Source organism: Lindgomyces ingoldianus (genome assembly GCF_010093535.1).
Source record: "Lindgomyces ingoldianus strain ATCC 200398 unplaced genomic scaffold BDR25scaffold_40, whole genome shotgun sequence".
NCBI lineage: Eukaryota > Fungi > Ascomycota > Dothideomycetes > Pleosporales > Lindgomycetaceae > Lindgomyces > Lindgomyces ingoldianus.
In genome coordinates, this window is record NW_022985201.1 from 586,079 (window position 1) to 601,841 (window position 15,763).

At 50.2% G+C, this 15,763-nt stretch overlaps 7 protein-coding genes across 7 annotated transcripts; 3 read left to right on the forward strand and 4 right to left on the reverse strand.

Moving 5' to 3' along the window:
- Window positions 1-151: 151 nt before the first annotated feature.
- BDR25DRAFT_306842 (WD40 repeat-like protein) lies at window positions 152-1,432 on the reverse strand. The gene has a single exon (XM_033690718.1). It carries the CDS (start codon window positions 1,388-1,390, stop codon window positions 404-406), a length of 987 nt encoding a protein of 328 aa, XP_033542052.1. The 5' UTR covers window positions 1,391-1,432; the 3' UTR covers window positions 152-403.
- Window positions 1,433-1,697: 265 nt separating this feature from the next.
- BDR25DRAFT_240456 (uncharacterized protein) lies at window positions 1,698-2,529 on the forward strand (the record flags this gene model as incomplete). Its single annotated transcript, XM_033685711.1, has 2 exons — window positions 1,698-1,942; window positions 2,013-2,529. 2 exons carry the CDS (start codon window positions 1,698-1,700, stop codon window positions 2,527-2,529), a joined length of 762 nt encoding a protein of 253 aa, XP_033542053.1.
- Window positions 2,530-2,731: 202 nt separating this feature from the next.
- Window positions 2,732-3,773, reverse strand: BDR25DRAFT_295678 (uncharacterized protein; the record flags this gene model as incomplete). Its single annotated transcript, XM_033688864.1, has 4 exons — window positions 3,704-3,773; window positions 3,477-3,639; window positions 3,205-3,423; window positions 2,732-3,153 (listed from the first exon to the last, which is right to left on the reverse strand). Exons 1-4 carry the CDS (start codon window positions 3,764-3,766, stop codon window positions 2,732-2,734), a joined length of 867 nt encoding a protein of 288 aa, XP_033542054.1. The 5' UTR covers window positions 3,767-3,773.
- A 1,217-nt stretch (window positions 3,774-4,990) lies between these two features.
- On the forward strand, window positions 4,991-5,462 carry BDR25DRAFT_360849 (uncharacterized protein; the record flags this gene model as incomplete). Its single annotated transcript, XM_033696311.1, has 3 exons — window positions 4,991-5,037; window positions 5,069-5,413; window positions 5,450-5,462. The coding sequence occupies 3 exons, from the start codon at window positions 4,991-4,993 to the stop codon at window positions 5,460-5,462; spliced, it is 405 nt and encodes a 134-aa protein (XP_033542055.1).
- Window positions 5,463-5,491: 29 nt separating this feature from the next.
- Window positions 5,492-7,408, reverse strand: BDR25DRAFT_396388 (uncharacterized protein; the record flags this gene model as incomplete). The annotated part of the gene is made up of 3 exons (XM_033698430.1): window positions 5,688-7,408; window positions 5,597-5,658; window positions 5,492-5,558 (listed from the first exon to the last, which is right to left on the reverse strand). Exons 1-3 carry the CDS (start codon window positions 7,245-7,247, stop codon window positions 5,492-5,494), a joined length of 1,689 nt encoding a protein of 562 aa, XP_033542056.1. The 5' UTR covers window positions 7,248-7,408.
- A 3,000-nt stretch (window positions 7,409-10,408) lies between these two features.
- On the forward strand, window positions 10,409-11,726 carry BDR25DRAFT_91572 (uncharacterized protein). The gene is made up of 3 exons (XM_033699235.1): window positions 10,409-10,519; window positions 10,574-11,162; window positions 11,216-11,726. Exons 1-3 carry the CDS (start codon window positions 10,514-10,516, stop codon window positions 11,338-11,340), a joined length of 720 nt encoding a protein of 239 aa, XP_033542057.1. The 5' UTR covers window positions 10,409-10,513; the 3' UTR covers window positions 11,341-11,726.
- Window positions 11,727-12,318: 592 nt separating this feature from the next.
- Window positions 12,319-13,521, reverse strand: BDR25DRAFT_270735 (uncharacterized protein). The gene is made up of 3 exons (XM_033687223.1): window positions 12,957-13,521; window positions 12,794-12,857; window positions 12,319-12,697 (listed from the first exon to the last, which is right to left on the reverse strand). The coding sequence occupies exons 1-2, from the start codon at window positions 13,139-13,141 to the stop codon at window positions 12,812-12,814; spliced, it is 231 nt and encodes a 76-aa protein (XP_033542058.1). The 5' UTR covers window positions 13,142-13,521; the 3' UTR covers window positions 12,319-12,697; window positions 12,794-12,811.
- Between the last annotated feature and the right edge of the window lie 2,242 nt (window positions 13,522-15,763).

Sequence of the window (15,763 nt, forward strand, 5' to 3'; positions counted from 1 at the left end):
AAAAGGAGTCACGCAATGGTCAACAATTGTGTCGAAGACAAACGGGTATGAATCTATATAGAAGAACTTCCAGGGATATCTACTCAGAGTTCGAGAAACAGGGAATAGGACGGATCACACATGGCAAAAGATGGAGGCTAACACCAAACGAGCCAGCGAAGTTTGAGAAAGTGAGAGGTGTACAGAAGAGCGAAGCCGAATGCAAAGGCAGCGACTACTTGGGCACTGCCGCCATGTCAGAGGATAGTCAGACAGCCTATGTCGGGGAAGGGAAGGCATAAGCTCTCGAAAGCACTGGTATTAGCAAAGGTAGGATTGTTCGAATTGAAATGGGTATCATGATCGTAAAGCATGTCCGGCATAAGGTAGCATCCTGGATATGTTGCCCGGCAACCGTTCGTCGCTATTCCGCTCCCCAGACAATGACATCCCCATCACCCCCTCCACTCGCCCACTCCTGTCTTGTTTTACAGAAAGCAACAGCACTGACAACGTCCTTCTTTCCACTGGTAGGAGCGCTGGGCTTCTTTCCCTTCACCTCCTGTCTTTCCGAGTGGTTGAATTTGTGGAGAACTTCTCCCTCCAGCAAGTCCCACGCATAGACCATGCCATTATCACTGCCACTCACCACGACGCTGTCGTTCAGCCCCAGAGTGCTCTTGATCTTGAGATCAGTATTGACGAAGCTCTCGTCCCGGTACGCTTTCAGAAGTTGTCCATTATCGCGATCCATAAGTCGAACAGTGGAGTCCAGTGAGCTGACGAGTGTTTCGGTGCCCTTCTTGGTGACAGCGAGACTCGTAACCGGATGCCCAATGGCATCGATATTGCACATTCCCATTCTCAGGTCGTAGTGTCTCACTCTGCCATCCACACTCCCGGATATAATGTCAGCGTCGAAGACACAGACGTCGGAGATGCTGTCTTTAGCATCATTGAGAGTTATGATAGGTTTTGGATTGTTGCTCTTGACATCCCATATCTTGACCGTCCCATCCCAGCTACCGGTGACAACCACACTCTCATCTTCCCCACCAAACGCACACGCGTTAACTCTCCCACCATGTCCTCGCCACGTCCGAAGCGTCTGCGCGGTTGCGACGTCCCAGAAGAAGACGGTTTTGTCGCCGCCTGTTGAGATAAATTTGTCGTTTCCTTGGCTGACGGCGATTGAGAGAACTTCATGGCCGTGCGCCGAAAACTTCTTCACAAGCCCGGCGTTTGGGACCTTCGAATCGACGGGCGCTCTAGAGATGTTGAAAAGGCGGATCGTGCGGTCGGAGGAGCCTGTCAGGATAAAGTCGGAGGAGCCGGAAGAGTAAGCTACGACATGGACGATGCCATTGTGGCCGCCCAGCCTGGCAATAGGCCGCGTGGGGAAGCGTGGCATGAGATCCTTGGGATCGCGCAGTCGTCTTCAGTCTATTTTGAAAAGTGAATGGAAGGTGTGAAGTTAGGCTCCGCTGGATGACGGAGGTGCCAAGACTTCGACCCTTCTGGGCTTGCAACAGCTGCCCCTCCCACCTTGCCACCTCTCCTACCTCCCTCCCAGTTCCCCTCCCTCCTCCAGACCCAGGTGCCGCCTTCACTTCGTAGCCACTCAGCATCTACCTCTAGCTCTTCTCTTCTCCATCGCCCACCTTAGAATTCGGCTCGTTTGGTGTGCGACGTAGCCGTATTCTTTTAAGCTATTCATTATGGCGCTCCGACATGTCAGCCACGCCCCCGCGCCCGATGAATTCACCCCGCTCGAAGAGCACCAAACAAAAACTCCGAGCACCTTCTTCGGCGGAAAACCAGTCCTGTACGCGCACTACGCCGGATTGACGCTGGCTATGCCGAGCAGCAAGCTCGAAGCAAATGCAGCTGTTGCCCGCTTCTCAACTGACTCCGATGGCGAGAGTGTTCTGGCGAAAGGTATCGAGGTTTGGGTGAACTCCAGGTATGAATTTGAACGGACATGGAGGCCGCATTGGAAGGGAAGGGAACGCAGCTTAAGCTAATCAGTCTAGGGACCTCATCCTCTTCCAGCATCAGCCCACTCCCACCGGTGTCACGGTTCCCTATCCCTCAATCGCCCTCCACGCAACCATGAAGCGCAATGGAGTTGAAGCGCTTTATATGAACCTCAGCCTCAATGACGCCGAGCAAGTCAACGACGACGATGACATCGAGATCCTGGAGCTCACCGTCTTGCCCCCGAACAATAACTCCACCCCGGGGACGGGATGTATAAATGAAATCTACTCCGCGCTAAACGCATGCGCCGATCTTCATCCCGACCCAGATGCGTCCGACGATGGAGACGAAGAAGAGGAAGAAGAAGAAGATACTGCGCCAGGGACTGGCGGATGGATCACCGCGGAGAACATGGAAGAGTATCTGGATGCAGATGGTAACTTCATAGGGTTAGGTGGAAGCCTAGGTGCAGGTGCTGGATCTGTGAGGCCAAGAGAAGAGCATGGTCAAAATAGCCTCAATGGAGTCCACGGAACTGAAGATGAGGCGAAATGGCGTCGGACAGGCTAAAAGCCAGCAGAGCTATCTTGGTTTTGGTCTGATACTACAAAATAAACTAGATACCCACGGGATCATGTCTTGGGTGTAACTGGACGACTTGGTTTCATAGATCCTGTTGCAAATGTATGTTCCCTTCTTGGAATCGGCGGACACGATTAATAAAATCTAGGGCTACGTTTGAATAACGTGTCAAAATGTTGATCCCCGCATTCTACACTCGTCTGTGATCTCCGGGGTCTTCCATATCCCCTAACTGGGGAAGAAGCGGTAACTTCACTACATTGTCTGGGATAGGGATAGTCCTCCATTGTTCTGTCGTTATTTTCTTCCGGCTCTGGTACTCGATCCAAGCATCGTGGTTTTGACACTTCCTCTCGATATTGAAGTCTGGCCATGGATGTTTCTGTTCTTCCATCCAGTCATGTGTAATCAGATTCACACTGGGCTGGCACGTCAAAGCCTGCAACAAGATATGAGTGCAATGCGACTTGTGGGCCTCGTGCAGCGCTGGCAGCTTGTCGCCATACTGGGGACGGTAGTAGTAGTCGTAGTGAGCGTATTTCCGCAGCGAGTTGAGGCAATGCAGCACATGCTGGCCGTCCAACTGCACGATGTGCCTATCTGCACCCAGGCCTTTTGGCAGATGTCAGACTGAAGTCTTGGAAACCAAGAAGGAATACTGACCCCAGCTCTCTGGCGCCTGCGCCGTTCGCCCTGGATCCTTCCCCATTCGCCTTACTTCGTCTCCTGAGACAGTGAACAGCTCTATCTTGGCGATTTCGTCCCACGCTGCATCGACTTCGTTGGATGGTGGATCCCGCCATATGGTTGGTGGGTCATTGAATAGAGAACCGTTAACCCTCGTGGTGTAGAATTGGATGTCTATCTCTTCGAGCAGCGGTGCTGCAAAATTGTAAGTATTACATATTCACTGATATCGACGCAGAGCAGCTTACAATACGTATTAACCTCATTCAATGGTCGATTGCGCACACGGCGTTTGGCAATGTCTCCAAACGCAATCGAAGATATGGTCCAAATGAATAGAGTAATATTCAATATAGAAACTAGCCAGAGTCCTCTCTGACAACTCGAGTGCGCCTTTCGTATCATGAGAGGCTGGAATATGATATTAGCATTGCGACAGAACAAAGAATCTAATTTCAGAACGACAAACACACACCTCACCTTCCTCATCTTGCTTCAATACTCTGTATCCTGCCTTTTGGCTTGAAGAGAAGGTCATCTTTTTCTTCTGTTTCTCTAATGGTCCCACTATTTTCTCGTTGCGATGAACTGAACTCCATGTATACCTACGCCGTCCATCTCCAAACTTATGTTCAAGAGTCTCGGCTTCACGACGTGGGCGTCGCGTCATTTCTCTGCCACTAAAAATTCCACTCTGAAGTAAGCAAAGGTTGCATTTCTCAGCTCTCATGTTAATTTAGTTGTTAGTCGAAGAGCAGCGGCAACTCTGACGAGATCCTTGTCTGCAAGCATCGGATAATTTACTAGCCAATGGCGGCGCTTACGTTGCACCACACAGTGAGTGAAACTGATCGGACTTGCCGCTCACGACTCACCGCTTCGTCTACATTGTAGACTCAACGTGTATATTGACACTCGTTGAGGCTGACGCTTCGTTAGGAGCAACTTAGAAAATTAATTTTTTTCCAATTGTAGTATTATTTGTTTATCTTAGCATGGCTATCTTACGATACCTACAGTCTTGCTAGACCATTTAAAGAGCCTTTGTACTTTATCTCGATCTCATTCTCCTTTCACTTTTAGGTTACCAGATTCCTAAAGCTTTGGATTGTGCTCTGTGGTTCTGTAAAGCATGCTAGATTCAAGTGGTAAAAGTAGTACAAGGCTATCAACAGGAAAGAAAAAGACTGCAACAATTTGATGATTACCACCGCGCACAGCACCGCATGAATTTAGGCATACAGAAAGAAATATTTTACATGCTTCAATACCTGTACTGTGTGCAGCACAGTAGAATACCACTCTTTCGGCGAGAGCTCGGCACTACCAATAGCTGTGTCACTGGTCTTTCCTAGATTCCCCCAATATACGGGCAGTAGTTATCTGAACTCGGTTCCGGTTCAGCCCCCTCAGCTGGCTGTACAGATTTATACAACATCAGCTGGAAAGCGAAACTCATCAATATAACCCTCGGCAAATAACTGCAATATGCGGTCTAGCTTCCAGAGCTAGTCTCCTAGACCAGGGAAGGTTTCTCGACTGTGTGCAACCACGTACACTCCTGTCCCAAGGCTCAAGAGAGATGGGGAGAGATGTATAAAAGGATATCCCGATACACGCGTACAAACCCGCAGAACAACAAGCCCTAAAAGACGCCCACGATTCTATACCAGTATATCTAATCCTATTCCTATCAACAACCTACAATATACAGCCCTATCACCATCGCCCTACAATGCATCTTCAAACAATCATATCGGCCATGGCTATGCTCGCCATTGGTGCACTGGCTCTACCAACAGCACCACAGTCCCTAGGTTATTACAACCCTAAAATGGAGCGCTGATATACTCCTACTAACTTCAACATCAACAGACACCGCACTCGCTGCGTCACCGGCGAACAAAAGAGGTGTATCTGGGTACAGCGCGGCATATTATGATGATCCAAATACTAAGGAGAAAAGGGCGGCCGATGGGTATAGCGCGGCTTATTACGACGACCCCAATACTAAGGCAAAACGGGCGACCGATGGGTATAGTGCAGCGTACTATGATGATCCAAATACAAAATCCAAGCGTGCTACGGACGGTTACAGTGCCGCATATTACGATGATCCAAATACCAAGTCTAAGCGGGCTACTGACGGATACAGCGCAGCATACTACGATGACCCGAATACCAAGTGAGCTACCAGAAGCGATGGCGTGAATGCGGGTAGGCGCGAGGAGTAAGGAAATGAAATGAGAAGCTGTCTCAATCGTTACAATACCTGGTTTTCAGATATAGGAATTTGGAGAGTGGAACTGGGGATTCTGGAAGTGGATTCGCTGATGTACAGACAGTACAAGGGAATAGAACTTGCGACGAGACATAGTATTCTAAGCACCCACTGATATAGTTTTGGAAGCCCCACTCTAAACCCTCCTCCTAGAATTCACATTCCTACCCGCCCCCACCCGAGGCCTACCGCCCACTCTCCCCCTATCCCCAGTAAGAATCCCTGGCAAATAATCCTCATCCATAAGATCCCTCGCCTTTACCCTTTTCTCCTCCCCAATAGCTCTCACATACTCCTTCTGATCCTCCGCCAAAATCAGCTCGTTACCCCACGCTCCTTTCCCTCCTCCTGCCACTTTCCCATTCGCTGACCCTGCTACTGGTTTCGGGATACTATATCTATTCCCTCTCGTGTTCCACTGGAAGTTCTTCGCGAGATGGAGTTTGAATTCGCCGTTCTTGTTGGTGGAGCACGCGACACGGGTGAGGGTAGGCTGGCCGCAGCGCGGACAGAATTGCTTTTCCATTTGCTTGGTTGTGAAGAAGCAGGCATGGCAGCGGAGAATATAGGTTCGGAGCGTTTTGATGATGTCCATGTTTGGTGAGAGGATGTTGAGGTTCATTTGGAGGAGCACATTTTGCATGGCGAAGTCGGTGGTCATAGTTGCTACAGCCATCTGAGTAGGTTCGGCAGGAGATTTCGTAGAGACTCCGAAAACTTTGGCGGTGTGCTTGGAGATGCCGGCGGGGGTTATCCATTCTCCATCGCTATCGTCTGATGGTTCGGATACTTCCTCGAGGCCTTGCGGGGGAATTTGGGGAGTTGGAAATTCTTCTGAAGAGGTCCTGTTGGGTGGTAGTTTTGTAGGCTCAGACGCTGATATTGATAGCGTCTCCGATTTGGAAAGCTCCTCCTCTGACCTGAGGAGTTCTGGGGGATTTGTGTCATGCGAAGGTTCTGGTGATGATTTTTTTAGATCTGATAACACTTGATCAAAATGTTCGGGATTAGTTGATGAACCTAAAGGCTCTGGTGACAGTGTTGATGTGACCTTCGATTTAGCGGCGTAGGCTTCTGAAGCAGCGAGCTCCGGCTCATTCGTTGCTGGGGTCGTATCCTCCGCAATTGTGAGTGATGACACCTGAAGCGTTGGCAGGGTTTTCTCGACTAGACTGACAGCGGGAGACTTATTCTTAGCCCATGGTGCTACTGGCGTTCGTTCCACTGTCTGGACGGGCATCTCCTTCGTGGCGGTGGATTTCACGACCTTAGTTGTAGCGTCATTTGATTCTTGAGTCTTGGAAGTCGCACCTTTCTTATTTCTCCTCGACCGGCCTTGCAGTCTCTTACCGTCGTTCTTTGGTGCAGGCGGAACCGTCTCCTTTGGGCTAGGCGTAGTCCTCACCTTCGAATTGCCACCTGACTTCTCGCATTCAATCTCATAGGCAAGCGCCAAGATTCCTAAGTCTTGGCTGCTGAGGACCGGAAAGTCTCCTGTCTTCTTACTGAACTGGGCAACAATTTCATAGCTGGCCGGAGTCGGATTCCTGACTTTCAGAAATGGAAGGAGGGTTGTCTCCACTCTTGAACGTGTAGCAGCGTCACGGATTTCCGAAAGAATGGCGGAGGTGGTGTAAAGCTCCCCAGCCTGCTGCAGAACGGTGGATATGGCCACAGTGTTCTTAATAAGAGGTCCAGTGTCAATTACCAGGGCTTGGATGGGCTTTTGTAACGCCATGATGGAGATTCGAGAAGACCTGGTGTGATGAAAATGTTAGGCAGCCTCACGAGCCTGATGCCGTCACGGAGCACGATCTTGCTTAGGCGAGTGAAGTTGAAAACCGTTCAACTAGAAAAGGTGTGGGTATTAGGGCTTTGGACGATTAAGAGAGAATTTCACTAGGGTGGCGTTGGTGGTTGTTCGTAAGGAAGAATTTCATTACAAGTGCGAAAGACTCGGTTAGCTATGATTGGTCAATTGGCTCAAAATCTCGGTGACTACGTAATTTAGGCTGGAAGCTGTCCTGCGAGTGGCTTCCCGCATTTTAGCTCCCGTACTTCACTTTGAACGTCCGCAGATGATGTGTGCTTGCACTCAGGGCTGATGACAACCTCCTTTCTGCCGTCGCCACTATCCCAGTCCTCCTGGAAACCCCCAACCCATGTGACCGAACAATAAGACCGCCCTGCTGCTGCCCTGACGGAGGCTTGCTCTCGATCCACACCCCCGATCCACACTTTCCATACACCATGTTGAGCGCTCCAAGCCGTCGAGTCAACACTCTAGCGCTACTTACGAAGCGTCCGGGTTGGGTATGGCGGATCTAGGAGGCTGGTGGATGTGGCGGGCAAAGATCCTCTATGAGGAAGTGGTCTTACAATCGAGGTTCAATCAGGGCCAATAGCAGCCTACGCGGAAGTGTGACGGGGGAAAGCAACATGCACCCCCCGTCCGGAATCCGGTTGGCCTATGTTCCTTTTCCTGGATTTCGAAGCGGCAGCCAGCGGGCGGATCTTTGTTCCGTGAGCCTATCTAAACATCCGAGGAATAGGTCGAGTTCGTTATCATGTATTGAGTCTTGTGATGCGGCAGGCCTTGATGGCCTAACCCAAGCGTCATATGCCTTGTTCCGGCTGCGGACGGACCTAGTCTTAGAAAGTCGCCTGTCATGTTCTATCGCCTCAGAGTTCTCTTCGAGGAAGCTCTGGTGATTCCAGAACACGGGTGGCTGGAAGCCCGAGCAATTCGGAATGAAGGTCTTCTTAAACGTGAGCAAACTCTCCATCGTGGGAAGTTGTGCTGCTTTAATGCTCATCTTAGGGGGTATCTGCCTTTCTTTTTCCTATATCTCCTTCTTTTTTCCTTGCAGGTTCGTGTTCCAGGTTCGTGCGCTTCATTACATCCTCCCAAGGGACATATGGACATCTTAATGCCAGGGAAGGATGCCCTTCTAATATAGAATATCCCCGCGTTCCCGGCTGTTGCATTGAAGCCTCCCCCCAAGGGAACAGACCACTTGTCCCAGCTTTGCAGGGTACGGAGGTGACGTGTCACGCCCGATGACAGGCTTCATTGGCGAGGTTGCCATCGTGGCAACGTGGCTATTTGTCCTGGCTCGAAAGACACTGTTAACGGATGGCCATCCGTGGCTCGAGGCGGGGGGCGGAGGCAAGCCTTATCTCGACTGAATGCAGGTGACCATTTGGGAGCCAGGTAAAGCGCCCAACGGCAGTATATCTTTGGAACACCAGCGTTCCACTTGGTCGTTCTGCGGTTAGGCCGTTTTCAGTGAGAAGACGCCATCGTGTTGACGGCAAATCTAATCGCTGTGGCCAGTTGTGCCCGCATGACCTGGTCCTCCATGGACGTAATGGGATTTCGTATGCCAGAAATATAGCCGACCGGTGAGCTCCCATCAAGTCTATTAATGAAGGTTTGCCGTCGTGGAATATTAACGTAGAGCAGTTGCGGCGGGCTTCCGGTGAAGTGCTTATTTAGACTAGGTGCCCCCCTCGACATCGTATTGGTCCATGGATCAACGGTCTGGCGTCGTCAATTTCAAAAGGGAGCAGAAAGGCTCATGGGGCCTCGAGCCGAGGAAACGTCGTCGAAGGCAATGGCTCCGTCTGAGAGGCCTTATTCGCTGGTGTGCGTGCGGCTCTTCAAGGAGACGCAGTGTGAAGAGAAAAAAGGCAACAAGGCAACTTGCAGAATGTAGGTTCTCTTACACTTTGCCCCGTTAGGGCTTAACCATGCCGCACGCCCCTTACTTGGTCAGCCGATGGGGGGATTTGAATTGTACTTAATGGCTTCCCATCCCGCAGTTCTGAAAGAGAAAGCCATCAGCAAGGCTTTATTTGACCGAGTTCACTGACAATTGGAAAGCTTACTCATCCGACCTCCCTCGAGCCCCGCCCAGATCCAGTTGTGGTGCAGTGGATCCGAACAACCAATCCACGAAGCGCACTGTGGCGACAGCGTTTGCCACTCTCGAGAACTTCGGCACTTCAGCTCGAGTCCTCACCTGCTCTTATAACCACTCAAGAGGCTCCATAGCAGAGCCGCATACCCATCGTTTCCCTTCTCGCCCCGACCCATGCAGCTCAATGCCTCAACCGAGTCAACCCAAATCGCCCTGAGGGAGCCTGTCCTCTCCGTAAACAACACAACACTCATTTCTCTTGGCGGAAAACGTGTCAATGTTGTCCACGTTCCTCCTCCTCACGGCGAACAATACTGCGGAGCACGGAGCTCGCTCTGCGGTCTGAACATTCTTTCCGATTCCCCCATGCACTTGGCGCCTGGGACATCGTAATGGTTGGTGGATTGCTTGTTGCCTTCATGCAAGCCATTCGACTACCGCCAGACAGGTTACGCGGCCATTCTAACACATTAATGTTACTTAATGGCAGCTGATGCCAGCCATAGCTGCAGGAAGCCCACACCTTGCCGAAGGCCCGGCCATGGGACTAAAGGAGGACTCTCGCGGAGTCACGGAACGTCACTCCCGCCATCGAATACCCCACTCGAGCTTTCACGCCGGAAGTTACTTTATCACAAACACGCCACACAGCTTCGAACACATTCACATTCCCTCTGGGAGCTGGTGGAGACTCGCTGGAGCATCTCCGTGTCTACTTGTGCTGCGGCGGGGTAGAGAATGGGGCGCCAGGGTTGCCGTCTGCGCTTCTGCAGTGCCTCAAGGATTATGCCGCTCGAGCGTCCCTATGAGAACGAGCTCCTTATCTAGGGCTTGCCTTAGGCTTCCAATTAATCTTCATTTTACGAGCTAAAGAGGTCGTCTGACCACCTGATGTGGGATCCATTCCTTCGTTGGCCATGAAGGCAGAGCCTCACGGAGCGGGGTGTCAACTTAAAGCGCTGATAGAGGTGAGTGAGAGGACATGCAAAACCGGAACAGCCAGACCACATCTCCTCGGTAACGACCTGAACCTTATCATTGGCTTGGAGCAACTACTGCGCTCAGTCTCGCTGATTAATCGATGTCGGTTAGTAAGACTCTCCAGCACCAAAGGATTGATTCTAATAGTGTCTTTCCCCAGCCACCTTTTGTTTTCAGAATCGACGAAATAGCAGAGTCGCCGGACGCGAATGCAAGCACCCTCGTTGATAGTCGAGGCAACTGGATGCCATCTACGGAGAGTGGTGCAAACATTAGAATGAGCGGTGGAGTCTCAGGGAGATGGTACTTCTGTGACAGGGAATGCATACGACAAGTGAACCATTGTCCCCCGAATGCTGCGCGTTACAAGACTTTCTCGGTGTACTTTGTTGGTGGTTTCGGGTTTTGGGTATTGAGGGGGGACGCTACGAGCCCTGGCGAAGGCGAAGCCTGGCAACCTTTGAGATTCGATTGGGATCAAGAGAATTTCTCTTCCTTCTTAACGAACGCCGGACAGCAATCAACCCTACGCGTTCAGCGAACGGACCAGGAGTGGCCGAAGATGCTGCTGCCGGATATATATCAAACGACTTCAATGACCCCTTTTACTGCGTATGGTGGCCTCAAAGGGGAACTCCCACTCTTCCTGGCACTAGTTGCCTTCTCAGTTCGGAAGGACTATCTTGCTAGTGTGTTACCTACCATGTTCCAACAACATGAATGGAGAACACACGAGTACCAGCATGGGCGTGAGTTGACCGATCCTGATGACCTTTATATTTTGTTAGCTGATATCTACTAGGCGAGAATCTAAGAGGTGTTGTTGTATACGTCTACACATGCCCTAGCGGGTCAGCGCAGACCGTCTCCCCCAGAGATGAGCTCCAGCAATACGAAGAAGGCAGACTCGGGCATTATTACAACTGACCATGGATGGTCTCGTCACAGCGACGGTTTTATGCCATGACTGTCACACACACACACACACTCATACGTTTTCTTTTTATGTCGTCGACTTATGTTTCTACTTTCCAATATTATCATTCTCATACTGCACTGCTACATTTCACTCTCTGTTGTCCGAGCCCAGGGACTCTAGTCTGTAAGCGTTGTAGTCCAGTAACAATTTTCCTCAGTCTTCCCTCATACGTTGTTTCTTGACTACGAATCTGGTCGTAAGACCGTCACCCTGATTACGATTGATGACGTTGATGGCGCTCTTTAGTCTCTCCTCCTTTATGTTATGTCAGCAATAGTAGTCTTACTTGCGTCTCGATATAAACGAAAGTGTTTCTATTCTAGTTCTATTAGCGGGATATGAATATTGTGCTTGTCCTACTGTCAAGTTAAGTGCAGTTGAGAATGTCTCCGGCATAGAGCCAACTCCTACGTAGAAAGCTAAAGACACAGAGTAGCAGTCTGTCTTCGGCATCAGTCTGTCTTCGGCATCGCGGCCCGAAGTCTCCACAACTACCTAGGGAAGATAGCAAGCATCTACCAAGGCAGTTCTATTCCCCAGCCTCACACTTTCCAGATCTCAAGCTTTGCGACACACATCTAATCTGATGTCTGCCTTCTATCTCATCCCAAACCCCTCCACAACGATACGACTCTGCCTCCCTCCACCAATCTCATCCCAAACCTATTCTCCTACTGTGACCAAAATCCATGCTCAATCAACACCACGCTGTTTCAAGATGGCATACTCAGGGTTTCCACTATCCAATCTCATTTCATCTGATTACGTCTAGAGCGGGGGAAGTTGAGAAAGACGGGATATCTGCATGTCGAAATCTGACGCACGGTTATTACCCGAACGTAGTTATCTTCTGCTTTCCCCATCGTCGGAGATATCACAGGTAAACATCACGCCGCACCGTCTTCCTACAACACTATAGATACTCTGGAATCGTATTATTCAATTTCTAGCCTCTCTTGGATAGCTACAGACCGATACCAAAATCCCTCCTACGTGCATCATACCCAATACTAACAAATGCCCCTACCCCCGCCCACCCACCAATACTGTATGCCTTGCCTGTAAAACGCCAAAATGAAGAACCGACTAGGGCAAGCGGTGCCAAAAACGCCTAGTATGCATATCAAGAGACCAAGGTAAACAGGAATGCTGTTGGAATATGCTGGGGTATGAATGGTTAGGTTGGAAAGGGTATGCCGAGACGAAGGAGACTGGGTCGTGTGGCGCAAGATGGAATGGAATAAGAGGAATCGCAGAAATTGGGGTGTTTAGAACTTGGGGATAGGGACAAATTCGATGGGTGGTCTAAGGAGCTGTCAGTTGACTCTTTATCTGGGCAAATACAGTCGAATAGGTGGGAAGGCATGTACAAAGGAGCCAGGAGAGGACAGAGGCGCGTACATGCAAAATAACATCCACTTATCTCGCACAGCCTAGATACTGCGAGCTGCAGTACACATTCTCCCTGGCGCCCCATGAGCTGAGCTTATGACCAAAACAGGCAATGCAACCCTAGCCAATAGAAATCCTGTTGGGCATGAAGAGAGAAAGCATGTCGACTTACCTCGTCAAGTAGGTGCCGTCTGCCCTCGTGCGTCTAGTCTCCAACAGCGGTGGCACGAAGGGAAGTGTGAATGCAGACACCAAGTACCCCGTCATCAGCGTGGCTTTCAGCTTGTAGTGTGGGTCGCGTGGGAGCTGGGTGGAGTACCGGCGCAGCTGGTGGAGGGCCTGCGTTGCAAAGGCCATTTTGAATGCGCCGGCTGATATTCGGGGATATTATGAAAATGTGACTCTTGAAGCCCAGTTAAAGGTTACTAGAGTTGTTGTGCTCGACTCGAATGGATGTGGGGCCGGGTTGAGTTGCAAAGGTGGGGTGTGGATGTTAACTCTGGTTGAGTCGCACTGCAACTCGTGGCAACAAAGTGCGCTTCAAGCTTCTAAATACTCGAAGGGTCAGCGGGTTGAAAGTGTGGACGTGGTATATAGCGATCAAAAACCTGGCAGCCTGTGCGGCTTTGTATGCTTTTAAATTGGGGTCTAGGGTACTCACGGAGGCTGCTCAAGGGAGAGGGGGGGTGGTTGTCGGCTGGGTTGGACGCCGCGCGATGATGCAGGCGGAGATGTCCGCTGAGTCAAGTCGCGTTAAGGCTGTGCAAGGTGCAGGCTGCGAAGCTGCTCAACCAACAGTCGAGCGGCGAACAAGTGCCAATTGGTAATTGGTGTCGCGAGGTTGGTGCTTATGAGTGCCTGCAAAACTGAGAAATATATCGCTGTTGTGCTGTTGCCTGGATATGTAGTAAGAGCAGAGGGGAAGCAGAAGAAGCAGGAAGAACGTTTCAGGTGTGGAAGAAGGATCTTGAGGGAGGAGAACAGGTGGTACTTTGTATTCTCGTTTTCGGTTTGTGGGGGCCTTGCTAATTGTTGACTCCTCCAAGCTCCGTTTGTGGATTGGGTATCAGCCCACGATGGTGCGAGGCTCCCTCAATCCCGCAGCTGACGGCAATTCTTGACCGATTGCAGGGCTGAATCCCTCGTCTGATTATCAGAAGGCATGCGCATTGGTAGACAACCGCCAGCGGAGCATATCACGACACTTTTCGGCGTTTGGATTGCGCCTGGGCAGTCGGAAAGTGAATCCGGCAGCACTGGAAGAGACGTAAGCGGGATTGTGAGAGCTGTTATTGGTTGGGATAAGCTCGGGGATACGAAACCTCCATGGCTCTTCCTGTGTGCGTCCTTAACAACCTGATGTTTTATGTTAGTTTTTCCTCCGCCATTACTTTTCAGTGACTTCCCATTAGCCGCAGCAAATGTGATAGAGCCACAATTTTGGTCAGCGGTGTTTCGAGGGCTGTAATTGGTTGGTGATTAGGATATCTACTGTTCAGCCACCATTGCTTTGAACCACCTCGCTGCAACCAACAGCACCATAACTAGCTTCATCTTCTCATTCGGAATGTCTTTTCTGTTTCATACAGCTCTCCTTGAGTTTATCTCCATCCACATACTAATACCTGCAGATCTATTTTCCTTCTAACGAAATGGATTTTGGTCAGCGGAATTGGATGGGCTGTGATTGGTCGAGAAGACCAGTGAGCGACTTTCGTCTTATCTCCACGTGGAGAGTTCTTAACTAGACTTTCCGACCGCAACCTTCAAGCTCCTTATTTCGATGGTATCCGGGATACCATCCTCCAATTCAGAACCAAATCCTCTCAACAACCTGAAAAGCATTGCGTCAACATTCATACGGAGATTTCGGCAGCTTTTACCAGATATCTATTGAGGTTCTTCTTGTCCATCAATCCGACTCTTACTTCTGCTGATGCGCATGGGTAAGCGAAGTCTGGCCAGAGAGAAGATCTGGCTTCAACAGTGAGAAGAAAACACTTCCAACTATGATCAAGCAAACGGAGGACTCTTCCTTAACCCGGACATGGCGAGTAGGGCATGGTCTCGGCGAGAAAAATTCCTAGGGTTGTTATAGACTGGCTCTCCAGTGATAATCTCAATCAGGGTCGATCTGATATGTAAAGCAGGTTAGATAGACTTCCAGCCAATGGAAAAGTGAACTAGAGCAATTTAACTGACCCGCTTCTTGTAACTCTTTCAGTTGGCCATTCTAAAAGCTTGTCGGCGCCCAGACGACACTCTCGTACAGTTTTTCTCAAAAGTGAGGTAGTGTCTAAACGTCGGCTTCTTCTAGACTCTTTCTTTCATTCCACTGATGCGATCCCCCACAGTCTGATTCTTTCTCCCGTTCCTAGACTTAGACCCAAGAAAAGAGAAGTTAGAGAATTACATGAAATATGAGATGCTCTACGAACCAAAATCCTGTGAAATGCATAGAGCCATGCGCTAGACAACCAGGCTGTTGTCTCCACCCTTGCCCTTCTTGGAGACCTTCTTCAACCATGTCCTCCAAACGGACCTTGTCATCCATGCCGTTCTCAATAAGCCATGTCCACATATTCTTGATAGCATCCAGGATTTCTTCCTCCCCTCTAGCTTTCTGCGCGGGTTTGGTTGGTGTTTTCCGTCACCTTCTCCGTCGATAAATACAGAGTCGCAGTGTGGGTGTTGTGGCCTTGAGACCAACAGGCCCGGTTTTACTGTCTGTGTCATTGATGAATGATGGCTTGTTCGGAGTTGGAGAGAAGGCACTGATCTCCAAGAGGGTGATTATTGACCTAGCAGTTTCGTTGTCTTCGTGGCTGTTTGCGAACGGCTCTTAAAATGTAGTATTTAGAATGAGATTACTACAAGGATACTGATTTTCCCCGGGCGACTTTCCTAGGACGCTAATTTTCTTGGGACGATTGTCCCAGGGCGCCCGGGAGGGAACCCGAGGGTCCTAGGGCCAAAATC

Coding starts and splice junctions, on each gene's coding strand:
- BDR25DRAFT_306842 (XM_033690718.1), bottom strand. CDS start 1,390: ATGCCACGCTTCCCCACGCGGCCTATTGCCAGGCTGGGCGGCCACAAT.
- BDR25DRAFT_91572 (XM_033699235.1), top strand. Junction 11,163..11,215: donor ACACGAGTACCAGCATGGGC/GTGAGTTGACCG, acceptor GATATCTACTAG/GCGAGAATCTAAGAGGTGTT.
- BDR25DRAFT_270735 (XM_033687223.1), bottom strand. CDS start 13,141: ATGGCCTTTGCAACGCAGGCCCTCCACCAGCTGCGCCGGTACTCCACC. Junction 12,858..12,956: donor GACGGCACCTACTTGACGAG/GTAAGTCGACAT, acceptor ATGGGGCGCCAG/GGAGAATGTGTACTGCAGCT.